Source organism: Halyomorpha halys, unplaced genomic scaffold, assembly GCF_000696795.3.
Source record: "Halyomorpha halys isolate HHAL.00 unplaced genomic scaffold, Hhal_1.1 Scaffold609.1, whole genome shotgun sequence".
In the NCBI taxonomy this organism is placed as follows: Eukaryota; Metazoa; Arthropoda; class Insecta; order Hemiptera; family Pentatomidae; genus Halyomorpha; species Halyomorpha halys.
The window spans coordinates 106,559-123,688 of NW_027108275.1; the positions used below are offsets into that span (position 1 = coordinate 106,559).

Genomic DNA, 17,130 nt, shown 5'->3' on the forward strand with positions numbered 1-17,130 from the left:
CTTTTTCAATAATAAATATAAAATGATAACAAAATTTATTAATATTAATTTTCCTTAGATTTAAAAGCTAAAGTAGATAGTCAAGCCTTATACTAAAGTAAGTTAAAAAACTTACCTAAATAAATAATAGCAGGAATGTAACCCCATTGGAATACAGTCCTCACTAAACCTAATACCGCATTTAGTCTTTCTTTGGTTTCACTATTCATGATAACTTCTGGGGTATTTAAAATCAAATATATCTCAGTAGAAGATTCTACAAATTGTTGGAAAACAATGCTCAATTGCAGTATTTGAACGACAAAATTTGAACGATATTTGAAAGAGGTCGTAAATGGAATAACAGCATTGAACTCATTGATTAAACTTGCATTTAAGGATGTTACATAAATGACAAATCATGTGCAACAATGACAAGCAACATAAAATGTTGTTTTATTTGGTCCAAAATGGGTTTTATTCAATCATTTTGATTGATTTATCGTAATTAAAAATGAATGCATACAAAAAACAGTAAAGTTGTTTATAACATATATATTATAATTGTGCTTATTTTAATTTAAGATAATCTGACCAAGTATCTTTCGTTATTAAAGTCATAGTAGTTAATATTGTTTTTTCTTGATTTGTCCACGTCCGATTTCCCAATTTATGTACACCTACATTGAATGTAAATGATTAATTTCAAGTTGCAAAAATATATTTGGGATTTACATAACGCGGCTTTATTTTCCAGTTTATTGATTTTTTAAAACTACTATTTTTATTCTTACAGCTTACGAAGTATTTTTTTATCGTTTTCTCAAATATTTTTTATTATTTTATTGTTACTTTTTTAAGTTTTTCTTTCATTATCATTATTATTACTCTTCTCAGTTTAATTTTTGTTTTATACTGAAATTATATTGAGAATATTTAGTGATTACCAAGTTTTGAATTACGTTTTTTTTTTTGTTTTTTTTAATTTTTTTTTTTTATAAATATTGTCATGGAATATACAATATTGTATGGTGTAAAATAGAAAAAAAAGTAATGGAAATTCTAGAAAAGTTAAGTACGACCAATAGTAAAAATCATTACTCTATATTTTTATAATGTATTTACGTCACTACGTAACTTTATTTTATAAATATATCATATTTAAATATGAAATTGGTATGGATTTCAAGATGAGAAACATAATATTACTGTAACTTGGTTACAATAAATTGATTTCTTTAGATTACCAGCAGTTATTCTGAGCAATGAATAATTGAGCAGCCACGGTCATTCATTAGCGACTGTTTGATCTTCTGTATTAGCGCTGTGTCCTTTAATCAGAGAAACATATCGATCGATGCATTCAAGAGTGCTTTATTCAGATCATTATTGTAGTGAGAAGTGGAAATGGAGCTGGAGGAAGGGATGTATCGTTCAGGGTTTAACAGAATTGTATCCTTCGTTACGTGTATGCGAGGTCCTTTAGAGAACCCTGGGAAGGGGCTTTGGTATGGCAAACTCTACATAGCCTATATCACGTACATTGAATTCGCTGTGATCGTCAATTGGGTGACTATTGGAACGGTCTTCTTAAAACCAGGAATGACAGTAGAAGTACGTTGTTTCACCGGGTTCCCAGTAGTAGCTAGTGCATTCTGCTGCATTCGCCGAGTTGATATGTTTCTCAATAGGCAAAGATATAAGAAATTAATGGAGGATTACCTCTCATTATACGACAACTCTCCAGAGCTAAATAAAGATGTGTTACATTATGCTAAAATAATAGGAAACATACCTAGGATCCTCTTCTTCATCACTGCTCTGCCAATGATAATTATGGGGGTTATTCCTATCTTAGTTGCGATTGTTGGAGGTGTCAGAGTAATTCCAATGTTAGCAGTGTTTCCATTCGATCCGACAGAATATTTTTTTGTTTTCTGCGCTACTGTTCTGTTACAGATTACTGGAGGATATACGTGTACCCTGCGAGCCTTGTGTTTTGAGAACATGTTCAACATGTTCGCCTGCCGCCAGCTAGCCCTCATTAGGCAGCTGTCTAGGGAGTTGAGAAGAATTTTGAAAATTCCTCACGTCGACGATTCTGGAGAATTGAAATATCAAAATGATGAGGGTATTTTGTATTCCCCAGAGGAAGCAAAAAATGTCGTCATCGAGGAACTGAAGCAATGGGTTAAGAACCATCAGAAGTCAATGAGGTTTTTAAATATTTATGAAGTAATACAATTAATTTAACTAAAAAACGAGAAAGGAATCGAAGTTACTTTTGGTTGTACATTTACTCTGGACAAAATGTGGTTTAGCAAGGTTTTTCTTTTCTTTATTTAAATTGAGTTATTCTTCAGGATTTTATTATTTACAGAGAGTTAAAATGGGGAAAAAATCATATGAATTTAATTTATTTTTTTTACTTTTCGAACTATAATACCGATAACTCAATAAAAAAAAAAGAAAAAAAAAGGCATTTGGCCTTCATTTGTCTTATAAAGAGCTTTAAATGAGGGAGATGGTCATAAAAACTGAATTTTATTATAAATTTAAGTTCTTATCATTGCCGGCTTTTTAAGGCTGATTTTCTTGAATTGTTGAAAGAATCTTAAAGGCATTTGTTTTCTTTAAGCTATATTAAGTGACTCCTAATTGAAGGTAAAACATTCCAATTTAAAAACAAATTTACATTGTAAAATTTTCATTTTTCAATTTATTTATAAAGACTTTCTGGAATTTCAAAGTCGTGTAACATAAAAGTTGTACTATAGTTATAATAATTTGTATCACTGATTATATCAGTAAAAATGCGAAAATACCAGAATATCCATTTTTTAATTCGCCATTTTTTCAGAATGTCTATTTAAACATTCAAATTTAGCACTTTCTATTATAGTACTTTCTAGTAATTCTTGGTTAATGCTTACTGGATGGTACTGAAAATATAAAGAAGAGTATACAAAAAATTTAAATATTATCTATCGTTTTGGTACATTCCGGAAAAGAACGAACCTTTTGATGATCTTGGTTTCTAGAGTACATTTGTTTATCATTTAAAATTTTTTTAAACTTTTCTTTTGATTTTTAAACATAACTTAAAATAGTTTTAATTAATCAGGTATGAATTAAACATATTATAATTACTAAGCATCATTATTTTTAATGCGATCTTAATTTTTTGGATCTCTTTGCTGAGCTATGAAACAAATTACTGACTACTATGTGATAGCCATTTTTTTTTTTTTTGTTAATAATTATATGATAAATCATATTTTGTTAAAAGTAGTTTAAAGTTGTTAATATATAATTCATTTTTGAAATTTTTAGGATGGCTAAAGAACTTCAAGACATGTATTCTATCTCGCTTTGCATACAATTTGCTTTTACAGGATTATTACTTTGCACAACTGCATTTGTAATGGCAAATGTTAGTAATCGAAGAGGCATTAATAAATTAAACTATTATTGTTTAAAAAAAAATTCTTGCATTTTACACGTTTTAATAGAGCACTTAATCACGAAAACAATTATCATTATTACTTCCAATTTACTGAAGAAGACGTATTACTGATGAGAAAACATCGCAACAGATCTTACTATAATTAGAAAAATAAGTATGAACAGATAAGTGATTAAATTAAGTTTGCTAGATATAAAATCAATAACTTCATGTTAGTTTGCTGTGCGTGATCAGTGATGAAGCAGACGATAAATCATTAATTATTCAGGAATGGGTGTTGAGAATAATAAATTAATAATGTACTTTTTCTTCGTGATTGTGAGGATATTGTTGAACGTAGATTTATTTAAAGAAGTTGATCGACTCAGGGTTATGTAAAAAAACAAAATAATTATCACGTAACATGATAAAAAAACAAAAAAAACGGAAAGTACCTATAACAAGTAAATGAGAAAATAACAAACCGTAATTTAAGAACGTAACGAACAGTTAACAAAGATGAAAATATAGGATTATGAAACTTTGTGTAATAAATCAAAATAATGTTTCAAAAAAATGTTTTATTTAGAAATGGGCGTATTCCAAAGATGGTACCAAAGGTGGGAGTTTCTTACTCGATTGTGGTCCATCTATAGACTGTCCCCGAGCTAGTAGGATTTTCAATATGGAGCCACAATCAACGATAAAATTTAAGAAATACATCAAATACAAACAAATTGTTTGTTTTTTTAATGTGTCAATACTCGAGTAAAGCAGCGGATAAGTAAACAGTGAGAAAAAAATATCTCGAGAATGCTAGAAAAATTACAATAAGTATGATATAATGAAACATCTGAAAACACATTAGTAAAGATACCAAAATATAAAATTATATATACTAAAATAATAAATAGCAAAATATTAAATATGGTATAGTGATAATAATAAGTTATATGCTATAAGCATGGGAACATAAATAAGCACTTTTCGTACCACTAACCTTTTATTTTATTTTTATATCCTTTGCTTAGGTTCAACTAAAAGGTCTCAAAGAATTCTGAAATTTATACCTACGCTTTTTAACATTGCGTTGAGGCTTATGTATTAAAAAAAATAATAAATAGAGAAAAGTTAATTACTATACATAAAAATGATCGACAGTCGATTTTTTTCATTTCTGTGGTGGTTCCATGAAATGAAAACTTGAATCCTCATCATGATTAGAATAGGTTGGCTACTTTTAGATAACCCTCCCCCTTCCGTATGTCAGAAATGACCAGAAAGCGGATCTAAAAAAAAGTTTAATCAGAGCAAAGTTCTTGTAAATTAGGTATCCTTAATTTCTGGTGTAAAATTATCCGCGATCATATTTTTGGAAAAGCCTGCTAAGAATTAGTTTAGTAATTATAAAAAATATTTGCTTCTTAATCGCAGATACAATTTGAACGAATTTAAGAAAATACTTACTTTCATACCTCTAAAGGGAGAAAACCAGCAATAAAAGTTTGATATACGAAGTTTAACAGAAAATAACAGCAGAAAAAAAAACCAGAAAAATTTTGATTATTTTTTTATTAAAATCTGCATCTTCTCATCTTTTACTCACAGCACTTTCCATTACCACTGGTATGACACACTCAGCAACACCAAGCTTTCAATGGCAATTTCAATGGAGCAACGTTATCCATTAAGTAGCATTGTAATCCACTTAGAATGTACTTCTTCTTTTAAAGTCAGCTAGGAATGACGAAGTACAAGTACTTAATCGTTGTAGAAGTTCAATCCCGTTTTTGGCCCCCTTAAATATAAAAGTAATACGTTTGGTTCATTTAATAACATAATCTTAAAATACCAAAGGTAGTAAAAGGTAAGACACAACACGAATTACTTTTTCTTTTTACAGTAATACACTTACTAATTTACTTCTTATTTCTGTTTTAGAGGGTTCGGAAAAAAAAAATTTAATAACTGTGAAAAATTATGTTTTAGAAAGTTGGAGGTATGATGAATTTATTTTTCTGTGGGGCCTACCTCATTGGATTATTTATCGAACTGCTAATAACGTGTAGGATCGGCGATCTCATACTTTATGAGGTATCTTTTAATTTCTATGAAATAATGCATTTTTATTTGCTTCTAACTTGTTAATTTAAAAGGATTCCGCCTTGGGATTGAGGAGTGAGGGCAAGATGAAATAATTACGTTTACTACAAATCATTCCCTACTCTAAAACATGATAATGTTTGAAACAGAAGTAATTTATTGAAAACGTTTTCCATTTTCGAGATCGTAGCAAATAAAGGTATATAAAAATTAAATTAAAAATAAGGTTGCCCCCTTCATAATAATGATAAACCGTTTAGTAAGCATTTGATTTATTTTTAGTTTGATACTATGTGAGTGATTCATCAAGTTTCACATCTTAAAATAAGTTTCCTATACATAATAATAAATTTCGTAAAAATAACATTGTGTTAGAGTGTATTAATATAAAATATTTTCAAACTATTTCATTTTTAAACAATAATTAAACATTTTCATATTTCAACAATACGCTTAAATAACATATATAGCTAAATAATACTTACCAAAAAATCCTAGTTTTATGCACAAGATAGTGGAGAAAATAAAATCACTAATTTTGCACTCTTCTTACGGTGAAAATAATGCTCAAAAATCAAAACAGACGAAACATTGATGCTTCTAGAAGAGAAGGATTAAAATAAATATTCCATTTAGGGCTTGGTGGGATTTACCAAAGCATAGCCAAATTTTTTTAAAACAATGTAATGTCTGTATTCTTTTGGCTACTGTATCTTATGTTCTATGAGTGTAGTGATATGTTCTGTAGAAACCGTTGTTTGTGTACCACTATACAACCAACTGGTTGAGCGTTATACATCAATAATCTCACAATTTTCAAAATTTTGAACTCGATTTTTTTTACTGATTCCTGATTGTTTTTCTCCAACTTAATGACTTTTAATATTTATTATTGCGAAATTTAGTGGTTGGATAAATTAAAATATAATATGAAATTCCTCAACAGAGCAACATGCTAGAACGGACGGTAGAAGGTACCCATGTCTACGTTCTGCCAAGCGATGTTTACAAAAATTGGTTGCGATTAATTCTTACAAGAGCTAAAGTACCGACGAGGTTATCGGCTCTTGGAGTTTTTCCATTGGACATGGAAACCTATAAATCTGTAAGTACATAAAAAGAGGGTAGAAAGTATATAATAAAAAAATATATATATATATATATATAAAAATACATTTATATAAGTATATATTGTCCCATTTTCCACTTTGATGTATATGACGTTTGTGTGTTTTCCTTTTTAATTCCTTCAAACAAATAACAACAAAAACCTACAAGAAACAAAAAAAGTATTTTTAAAAGCATTCTTTGTCTTTGTTTCAAATGTAATGTTAGTCTAGGAATCAATGACATATTATTATCTTACGGACAAATATATCACAGCTACTTTGCCTTCAATGTATTGTTTATATCGAGTACATCTGGGATCAACAAGTCTTGCAGTCCAAATCGTGTGCAGTCTTAGTGAAATTTGCGCTCAAATATTGAAGTTCTATTCAATTATAACAAGAAATTTATACAAATTTGAGAGTTAAACCAGTAAGTGAATAACCATATCGGAAATTAAGGTAAGTGGGTGAGCTTTCACAACTGACATGTTCAACCGAACGGTACACGGCTGCGTTTTTTGTTCTAAAATATTCAGTACAAGGTAAGTAGAAATCATATTGATGAGAAGATAGTTGACCGTGGATAATACATATGAGGAGAAGATTGTTAGGGTGCGATAAGAAAATAACACAAATAAGTGGAATAAAACTTATTTAATAGTGCCAACGTTTCGGTCAGAATTACAAGCTTTCATCAGGGCTACTTGTAGGTAGTAAGTAAAAATCAATCCCATAAAACCCACTTCGTTTTTGTGTTCCAAAATGGTCACAAAAATTAAATTTTGTTTGAGCCGATTTAACTTTTTGACGTATTTTATTAAAAAGCATTTGCGTACCGAATTTATGAAATGTCTAACCAACATGACACATATTTTGTGACTCTGGCTCTTAGGTAGTTGGTATAGTAAGGTAACCACCCTTAATTTGAGATATTTAAAAAAAAAATTTTATATTCAATTTTAAAAATATTAATCGTAATGTTTCATATCCCATTTCCAATCTATAGTTGCTATCTTAAGAAACTAATTAACATTTATTATTAGTAAAATTTTCTGAAGATTTTAGTTCATATGTTCTTTCATAACATGCGATTTTTTTTTTTAAATGAAACTTCTTTAAGACAAAATATAAAATCTTACTTCTTTTTTATACCTACCTGCATATATATTTTTTAACTATAAATGATTTATTACTTTATTTCATCTAACGAAAGCTGATATTTTATATTTCAGTTTATTGTGCTCACATATTCATTTTTCACACTTCTGAAGGAGCTGAAACATGAAACATAAGAATGGAATTAGAGAAAAAATGTTTTGTTTGAATATTGACCTTAAGTAGTCCATAGATCACAATATGTTAAAAATATATATTATATTTCAGTGAATTGTTTTTTAAATATTTGTGAAATCAATTTGTGTGTTTTTCCTGGTTATGATGTAAGCCAGGAGGAGGCCAAAACGTGGTGTGGATAATTACATATGCTGCAATACATTTTTGTACCTGTATTTATTTTTCTATAGAGTGCTTTGACCATGGAGTCGAATCTATAATCTTTGGATGTCGATTCAAAGTATGCAATATGTAGAACTGATTAAATGTCACTGGCTCTATCATGAAGCGACCACTCTCTTATACAAGAGATTGATTTGGAAAGCTATAGATTGTTGCTTTAATAAACTAGCCTAAACCATTTTATTTAATTGCAAGATTAAGTTATATATTTGTCTTCCCTAATCGTAACAGACCCTATTCTTAACTCCAGTTTCCAAATCCTAACCATAAATGTAAGAATGTATGAAAAGTGCGCGAATTATAGGGTGCACCTGAAATCCTCTGTGGAACGATTTGTGCTCGGAATGCATAAGATTGACCTCTTTGCTATGAAGGAATAAAGACTGGTCACTATTTTTATTTCAGCAGTACTATGTGGTTAGGAGCTAGAAAAATATACTTTTAAATTAATTATTATAAAGATAAATTTGAAGTTTAAGTCTTTAGTAAAGTCATGTTATTATCAATTATTAGAAATGAGAACAATTGTTCTGGGAAAAACAAATATTCCTGAATGAAAATTACTCATGGCATTAAGGTAAGAAGAAATAATTACAAACTGATATCACTTACAGACTATAGTATTTTCATATTTTATTACGAATAATTTCTTATAAATTTATTTTCAAACAGATTAAAACTTCAATTGCACCTTTGAAAATATAAAACTGACATTACAATAATAAAACCGGTATAATAATACCAATTTCAATGCGAAATATGTATTTTTTTGTATTACAATATTTCATTATTTACATGATTGTTACCTTCCTGAAGGCATTAAGTAATATACTTTTTAAATTATACCAAAAGTGGGATACGGGTGCTTTACACTCCATGTAACACTTTCAAGTTCTTTTTTTTTTCTAACATATGACTATTTTTCCTGAACAAAGCAGTTTATCTTAGCTGAATCCCGTAAACTGGGGAAGTGTACAATGTAAAAGTGGAGATTTTTATGATATAGTTTTTCTACTCTATTAAAAGAAATAACAGAATAATACTTTTTCATCAAGTAATCGACAACTTCGTCAGGATAAAAGCTCATAAAGTTAAAAGTTGGAATGATGAGGTTACTTATACAATTAAGGGCACGTTATGTTGTACTTGTTTGGTTCCTCTATCGCAAATGCGGCAGAGTCTGAAACACCAGTTATGTGTTGTGAAAATGACTCAACAACTCCCTCCAAATAACGTGTCGGTGCCAGAGGATCAAACATAAACTAATGAACGAGGAGAAGGTGGTTGGGGGTGCGGTCAATGATAAACACAAATAAGTAGGATTAACCTATTTTTGATGTGCCAACGTTTCGGCTAGATTTTCTAGCCTTCTTCTGGGCTGTTAACTGGAAAATAAAACGCCTAATGCTTATGATTAGGCGTTTGATAGTTAGGAGTACCTTAGGAACGTTCTTAAATGTGTTTTACTACTTTTTATTATGTTTAGTTATACGTTTTCTTGTTTGATTTTAATAAATTTGTTTACGATAACCTACCTTTTCTGCTCTAAAAACAGTACATAAAAGTGTTCAGCACTGATGCCAATTTGCGGGTATTTGCCTGATTTTTAGCTATTTTTCATCTTAATGGGTGATTATCGGGAATCAAGGATTTCAGGTAAAATGACTTTACGTTATATGTGGAACGCTAGAGCAATGTCGCTCTTGTCCTTTGACTAGTTTTTTTAGTTAATCATTAGACACTTTCCCTATAACAAGTTATTATTTTACCTTCGTCATATTGAATTTTAGGACCATTTGGGACCCATGTCATATTTCTTGTAGGGACCCAGGATTGATTTATTTTTGAGGGATGGGATGGATATAATGTTTGGATCTTGGATGGATTGGTTTGTGTGGCTCGGTGTGAAATTATTTTTGGGGCCCAGGACTGATATAACTTTTTTCTTTTACTTACCGTTCAACACCATAACTGTAGAAGAGGTGAATAAAAACAATACATGAGAATGATGTTTTCCTGCCTGTCGTCATTACATTTGGTAAGGTTGATATGATGCTATAGTTGACTGTCAAGAGGTATACACATAACACTTAAACGTGGCAGTTAACGCGACTGTTATTCTACTGACATTACTTGCACTATCAACTACCACGTCAGACCCAATTCGTCAATACTGTTGTGACAGTAAACGCTGTCATGATTGTAACTCAAACAGTTACACCAAATTAGTGGCTGCGAATAAATGACTGCAATAACAGAAACTGTATGTAAACCTGATAGTTCACAGTGAAGGCATCACATGTATGACATGTTGACAGTTGCTTCATTGTATCAACTATCACGCCAGAGCTAATGTAACAGAACAATGACTGTAACAAGCATGTAGCTACAGTTTTTTTCGATTTTCTAAATACAGGTAAAGTGGTGGGAATTTGTCGGGTAAAACGAGTATTTTGAAGGTGCTTAGTTGGAATTTTTTGGTCGAGTGAATCGGCTGTACTGGTGTTAACTAAATATACATTTATTATCAAATTTAGCTCCCTCCTACTTCTCTGCTCATATTTCATTGTATTTCTCAGCACCTACCTCTATGGCCTGGTTGATTTCTTCGTTCACAGAATTAGTGTTTGTTCAGTTGAATTGTAAATGACGATAAATTGTGTTTAGTGGTCTCTGAACTAAGTTAAACTTTGAAATGGCTACTTCCAAATCAACCAATACTTATAATAGGCAAAACTGGGAAGACTCAGTAAGTATAGTTTTTTATCTTGTAAAATTTAACGAAATTCTATCTACGCTTGTGATTGTTAGTTAACCAATTGTTTTGAATCATTAGTGAATTTAATGTGTTAGCCCCAATTATAATTTGTTTATTTTTAAAATGGTTTAATTGATGTATGTTTTTTTTATTAGGAATTTCCCATTCTTTGCCAAACCTGTCTGGGAGATAACCCATACATAAGAATGGTAAGTATCAAATTTTTTTAGTATCTAAGTGCAGATAATAGTCTTAATCTTATAACACAGATTTTGATACTGAAATAATAAACATAACTTTATAAACAAAACCTTCTTCTATATTAAAAATGCTGTAGTTATCCAGGTAGACTTATGGGAATATTTTCAATATTTATGTCCATAGAAAATGTAATCTAACCATTATTAAACTCATGAATTGTGAAATAACTATATTAACAAGTGCTCTAGTTGTTAAAGTTCTCTGTTTATTTCGAAGAATATTTTGGTGACATTGCTTCCCATTTATTTGTTAATCGAATTAGGTGCTAAGTGGAAGAATAGTTCTATGTTGGTTATTATTAGAAATGTGTTTAGGCTTCTTTTCAGGCTGAACCCTTCTCATTTATTGCTTAAGTATAGAATAGCTAGAGAGAAATTACTTTCTATTCATACTGACCGATCAAAGAAGTTTGAGCTCCTTAGAGTTTCAAAACAAAAATTATGATTGAACTGAACAAAATTGAAAATAATGTAAATGATATTCGATTGTGTATCTTCTCTTTCAGTTGCAGTAAAATTACACAACTATATTTTCTTTTATGATTAGTTTTTACAATAAATTTGCCATAATTTATTTTTGTGGAGTCATTAACAGATGTGTATAATCAGACATTTCATGATACAGTTAATTCATTTGAATTAATCATCAAAAATTATCAATATCCATTTATTGAAATGGAATTGATATCGATAAATATCCCGGTGAAATATCTTTTCTAAAATATCCAGTATCAAATCGGCTCATTCAGCTGTTCCAAGGGGAAAAAATTGATTTCAATTCTTAAAAATGTTTATAATCAATTATATATATCTCCATTATTAATTATTGAAGCTCATTAAATGTGTTAATTGTTATAATCAGAAAATTTTTCACAACCTCAAAAATCAAATTATTATAATTGATATTTATTTCATACTTGGCTGATTGAGAACACTAATCAGCTAGATTAAATAAACTTTTTGATACCTGTGTCTGTCATTACATTTCATAATTCATAACTAATGTTAAAATGTGATTAGCTAATTTTATATTTTTCGTAATAACCTTGTGTTTCACGCTAATGAGATATTATTATTTTTTTATCACTCATTATAGAAATTCGCTGTGAGTATAATCAGTTTGTTGTGTATTTTTATTTTTTGGTCTTTCTTGACTTTTATTTACTTCCCATTGTAATCCATATATAACTAGGATTTAATTTTACCATTTCTAATTTATTAATTATTTTTTCTAGTCTAAAGAAAAGTATGGGAAAGAGTGTAAAATCTGTTCCCGTCCTTTTACTGTGTTCCGGTGGTGCCCTGGTGCTCGTATGAGGTATAAGAAAACCGAAGTTTGTCAAACTTGCAGCCGTATGAAAAATGTTTGCCAAACTTGCCTTCTAGATTTAGAATATGGACTCCCAATACAAGTCCGTGATGCTGCTTTAAAAATTAAGGATGATTTGCCAAGATCAGAAGTTAATAAGGAATATTATATACAAAATATTGATGCTGAGGTATGATATATGTTTTCTTCATGGGATAAAAATTGTTTATTAATTCATCTTATGTCTTATTTCCTTAAATAGTATCAAATTTCCTTATTGCCTATTATAACATTTAAAATTATCAGATGCTGTTGCATTGAGTATTTTTCTTAATATAAATGAGTATGGTACTGGTCACTGAAAGCTTCTCACTTATTTAATGTTAAGATGTTGATATAAGATTCTGTCATTGAGAAATATTTGCTGGTATAATTGGTTAGATTGATTTGAAAATAACAAAATGCCCATTTGTTTTTTTTGTTTTTTAAGTTTTTGTAATACATTCTAGTGTATCTTTTTATGTCAAAAATTTATTGTATATTTAAAATTAATCAGTATTGTTATTATTTCAGATTAACAAGCTTGATAAAACGATTCCTGCCGGCCAGCTAGGTAAAAGCCAAGCTGCTAGTGACATACTCTTGAAGCTCGCTAGAACAACTCCATATTACAAGAGAAACAGGCCGCATATTTGTTCATTTTGGGTGAAGGGTGAGTGTCATCGTGGTGAGGAATGTCCTTATAGGCATGAAACTCCAACAGATCCCGACGACCCTCTTGCAGATCAGAATATCAAAGACAGGTATAATTTAATTTTTTTAATAAATTTATTTTTAGTTTTTGTTTTACCTCCTAGAATATATGCTTTTTAATAAAATATTCATTGACATATAAAGATATAACAGATAAAGATATAACATCCTTAAATTATAATTTACAAGAGTATTTATTTATTATTTTTTATAAAAGGATGATGATCCTGGTGAGAGTTCAATGTCGCATATGTACTATTTAACTTGCTTGAAAAAAGAGTTCATATATGTGTATAAAATATTTTTTTTAATACTATAAGGTATAATTAAGTAACAGCGGATAGGGGTTCAAAAGGAACCTTTGCAAGCCCAACCGTGAATTGAATAGTACTGAAAATAAAAGAAATGAACTACAGAATTTTTTTAATGTTAATTGAATAATTGAACATAATAAAATGAAACTTTTGAAAACAAAATATACAAACTAGAAAAATAAAATAATTTAACAAAACTTATATCTATTATAAAATTAAGATTAAACAAAGAGAGAGGAAAAAAAAATGTTTATATCACTGCAGGTGATTGATAGGACCCCTGCTATGGGCAAGCTGGTTATGTCCTCGTGGAGGTAGGTTCTAAAAAAGGGGTCCGCCTGCTTTGTCCTCCTTGAGGATTAGCTGATGTAGTCTGTCTACCATGGTAAAAAGTGATTGAGATGACGGAGATGGCCAGACTGCTGGCTACAAACATTGCGTTGTGAAAAGAGACACTGGTTTTTTTCCTGATTTTCCAGTCTCAGTTTTTCATTTTATATTATTTAGTTATTGATCAAATTCTTTAATATTTGTTTATTTTAGATAAGAGTTATAATGAGAAGTAGTTATTTATTTTAAATGAACAATATTAAAGGTGCTTCAGAGAAAGATTTTTAAAAATTCCTCATTTAAGACCTGTCAGACCATTTCATTTAGGATAAAACCTATCTGATATTAAAGACTACCTGATTGTACAATGATTTTATGAGATTAATCAAAATTAAACTGTTTTTGAGAAAATCTTAAAGAAGTACAAAATCGATTAGATAAAGTGGCACCTTCGGTTGCTCAATTTTAAAGAAAAAATAAAGTATATCATATATAACCTTTAGTTAAAATATATAACATTTAGTTAAAATATTATATATTTTAAGGACATCACAAAACTGCTTTTTCTGTTTCTCAAAACTCGAAATCGAAATTTTTCAAGATATTTCCCCTTACTACATATTCCAAGTGAAGATTAGTGAAAGTAAAAAAAAAAACTTTATGGTATAAAATGGTGCATACAATTTTTTTTTTTCAGGAGAAATTGAATTTTATAATGTCTTAATGATTCGAAAACACTTTATAATACTAAACTACAGAAATTGCATATTTTAAACATTAGAATTGCTTTTTGAATCTTAATATACTTAAAATTTTAAAAAATGAGTTTCAATTTAAAATTCACATTTTATGAAACAATTTTGCACTAGGTTCCTATTTACAATTTAATAATCAAAATTAACTAGGTAGAACATCTTTGTGATTGCGAAATATCCTCACTGTTCAGGGATTACTTTTGAAGAGTAAAAGAATAATATGCATGTTCATTAAAAAGTAGTATGCTATAGTAAAAGTAAATGTAATGTGTTGTAAATTATATAATTTTAACTTTGTTTAATTTAGGTACTATGGTGTAAACGATCCGGTAGCACATAAACTAATGCGGAGAGCTTCTGCTATGCCAAAATTGGAACCACCCGAGGACAAGAGCATTACTACACTTTATGTTGGTAATTTAAGCGATAAGATCGGAGAAAAAGAATTAAGGTAATGGTTATTACATCTTCATATAGATTAGAATTAAGAATTATTAATAATAAATTTTTTGACTGAATAATCAGTTAATCAATCAATTGTTTTATTGGCAATTTTTATTTATTTATTTTTTTTAACTTATTTTATATTTAAGATGTAGTCAGCTAATATTATTAATGTTATGTTTTGAGCCAATTTTTTAAAAATTTATATTTCTCATATTATTAAATATGTAATTAGAAAATATGAATATGTATAGGCAATAGCCTTTGAAAAAGAAAATAATTAAAATAAAATATTTACTTTTTTTAGGGATCACTTTTACCAGTATGGAGAAATCAGATCTATTACAATGGTACCGAGACAAATGTGTGCCTTCATTCAGTATGTGAACCGACATCCTGCAGAAATGGCTGCTGAAAAAACTTTCAACAAACTGATTATGGGCGGTCGCAGATTGAACATCAAATGGGGTAAATCGCAAGGTCGTCAGGGACCGAGCGGCGAACAGACCTACGACCCTGTTCCTGGTCTCCCAGGACCTCTTCCACCTCCTCCTGTCGAGCTGCGAGACAACTTCTTCAACCTGAGTGGGACTACGCCTTCAGCATCCACTAGTGCTGCGGATCTGGCTGGTACATCTATTTTGCAGCCTCCACCGATGTTCATGCCAGTGAGGCCACCGACTGCGGCCGCAGCAGTGCTGAGGCCTACGATCGCCCCTCCTCCATTTTTCTTTCCTCCTCAAATGCGTATGCCAATGTTCCCTCCGCAGCCACCTCCTCTTTGCCCTCCTGGCACCGCACCACCCCTTCCACCCGAATCGGCTATCGCTCCACCTGGAACTGCTGCGGCAGCTGCTGTTCAGTTGTCAACTGTTCACTATCCAAGTCAAGATCCGAGGAGACTTGGGGCTTCGGAGAAAGGAGCTCCATCGACTACAGCCTAATTATATTAGTTTTGTGTAATAAACTAAATAAATTTACTATAGGAGATGTCATGTTTCTTACTGAACATGTAATTCAAATATATAATTTATTTTTAAAAAACATAGTTGGATTTATTTTTGCCCAATCTTCTATTTCTTAATAATTATTAACTTTGTAAATAATTACTTTGATTTAATTATAAATCTTAAATACTTTATGTTGTATTCTCTTATGAAATTTTTAATTAATATAAATATGATAGACTTTGTTGTAATATGTGAATTAAGATATTCATTTACAACTCTTAATTGTTATAATTTAAAATATTATGTTATCAATTATATAGTATTTTAAAAACAAATGATGAAAGATATGGATCATTGTAAATTAATCTATTATGGTCAATGATAGATTTTATACTAAACTATAAGATGTAATTCATAAATGGAGTCTTCTAAAAATGCTTTACTTATTCTTTACAATTTTCAACCTAAAGATGTATTTAAAAAAATATTACTTTATGATGTTAATCACTGCCACTTGAATTGTATTGAATATTAAGGGACCCTTTTTACTATTATTACAATTAGTAGAGATAATATTCATTATAGAACAACGAATATTTAAAAGTATCAAACCAATACTAATTGTATTAATTAATAATTTCACTTGGGCCGGGGTTCTCGACCACTAAGGCTTAAAGTCAAGGAAAGCTTGAGTTATAAAAAAGTGAAATAAGTAATTCTATTCTTCAATTTGTAATACTATTTGTACTATAATTTAGTGTTTAAGGGTTACCACAAATGTTATAATAAAAAGTAATAAAAAAGAAATTCTATAGTTAATTTATTCACCCCAATTTGCTTAGTTTGTATTATCTTTATCATAAATGTATAATAAATGTGAACTGCTTTATATTATAAATATATCAGGAATTGCATGTAAAAAGAGCTTGATCAAGTAAACATAGTAAACAATTGTCGATGTGGAAAAAAATGTATTTTTGATATAAGTTCGACTTGACCCATGGGTGCGGTGGACTTTCCTTAGAAGTATTAAAAATAACTTAGTAAACATGAATAAATGTGGAATGCATACTTTGAGGGACAGGCCCAAAAGGTTGAGAACCTTT

At 29.7% G+C, this 17,130-nt stretch overlaps 2 protein-coding genes across 2 annotated transcripts; both read left to right on the forward strand.

Annotated features, from left to right (window-relative positions):
* The first annotated feature begins 1,386 nt into the window (after positions 1-1,386).
* On the forward strand, positions 1,387-8,316 carry LOC106684746 (odorant receptor 33b). Its single transcript, XM_067046634.1, has 5 exons — positions 1,387-2,195; positions 3,313-3,412; positions 5,414-5,518; positions 6,474-6,632; positions 7,869-8,316. Exons 1-5 carry the CDS (start codon positions 1,387-1,389, stop codon positions 7,926-7,928), a joined length of 1,233 nt encoding a protein of 410 aa, XP_066902735.1. The 3' UTR covers positions 7,929-8,316.
* Positions 8,317-10,752: 2,436 nt separating this feature from the next.
* On the forward strand, positions 10,753-16,831 carry LOC106684745 (pre-mRNA-splicing factor RBM22). The gene is made up of 6 exons (XM_014426996.2): positions 10,753-10,900; positions 11,065-11,118; positions 12,405-12,668; positions 13,052-13,281; positions 14,938-15,081; positions 15,382-16,831. Exons 1-6 carry the CDS (start codon positions 10,847-10,849, stop codon positions 16,016-16,018), a joined length of 1,383 nt encoding a protein of 460 aa, XP_014282482.1. The 5' UTR covers positions 10,753-10,846; the 3' UTR covers positions 16,019-16,831.
* The last annotated feature ends 299 nt before the right edge of the window (positions 16,832-17,130 follow it).

What these genes read in the sequence shown, in the direction of transcription:
- LOC106684746 (XM_067046634.1), top strand. Translation starts at nt 1,387, where the DNA reads ATGGAGCTGGAGGAAGGGATGTATCGTTCAGGGTTTAACAGAATTGTA. An exon ending in AACCATCAGAAGTCAATGAG is followed by an intron (nt 2,196 to 3,312) that starts GTTTTTAAATAT and finishes TGAAATTTTTAG; the next exon opens with GATGGCTAAAGAACTTCAAG. An exon ending in CTGCATTTGTAATGGCAAAT is followed by an intron (nt 3,413 to 5,413) that starts GTTAGTAATCGA and finishes ATTATGTTTTAG; the next exon opens with AAAGTTGGAGGTATGATGAA.
- LOC106684745 (XM_014426996.2), top strand. Translation starts at nt 10,847, where the DNA reads ATGGCTACTTCCAAATCAACCAATACTTATAATAGGCAAAACTGGGAA. An exon ending in GGCAAAACTGGGAAGACTCA is followed by an intron (nt 10,901 to 11,064) that starts GTAAGTATAGTT and finishes TTTTTTTATTAG; the next exon opens with GAATTTCCCATTCTTTGCCA. An exon ending in GATCAGAATATCAAAGACAG is followed by an intron (nt 13,282 to 14,937) that starts GTATAATTTAAT and finishes TGTTTAATTTAG; the next exon opens with GTACTATGGTGTAAACGATC.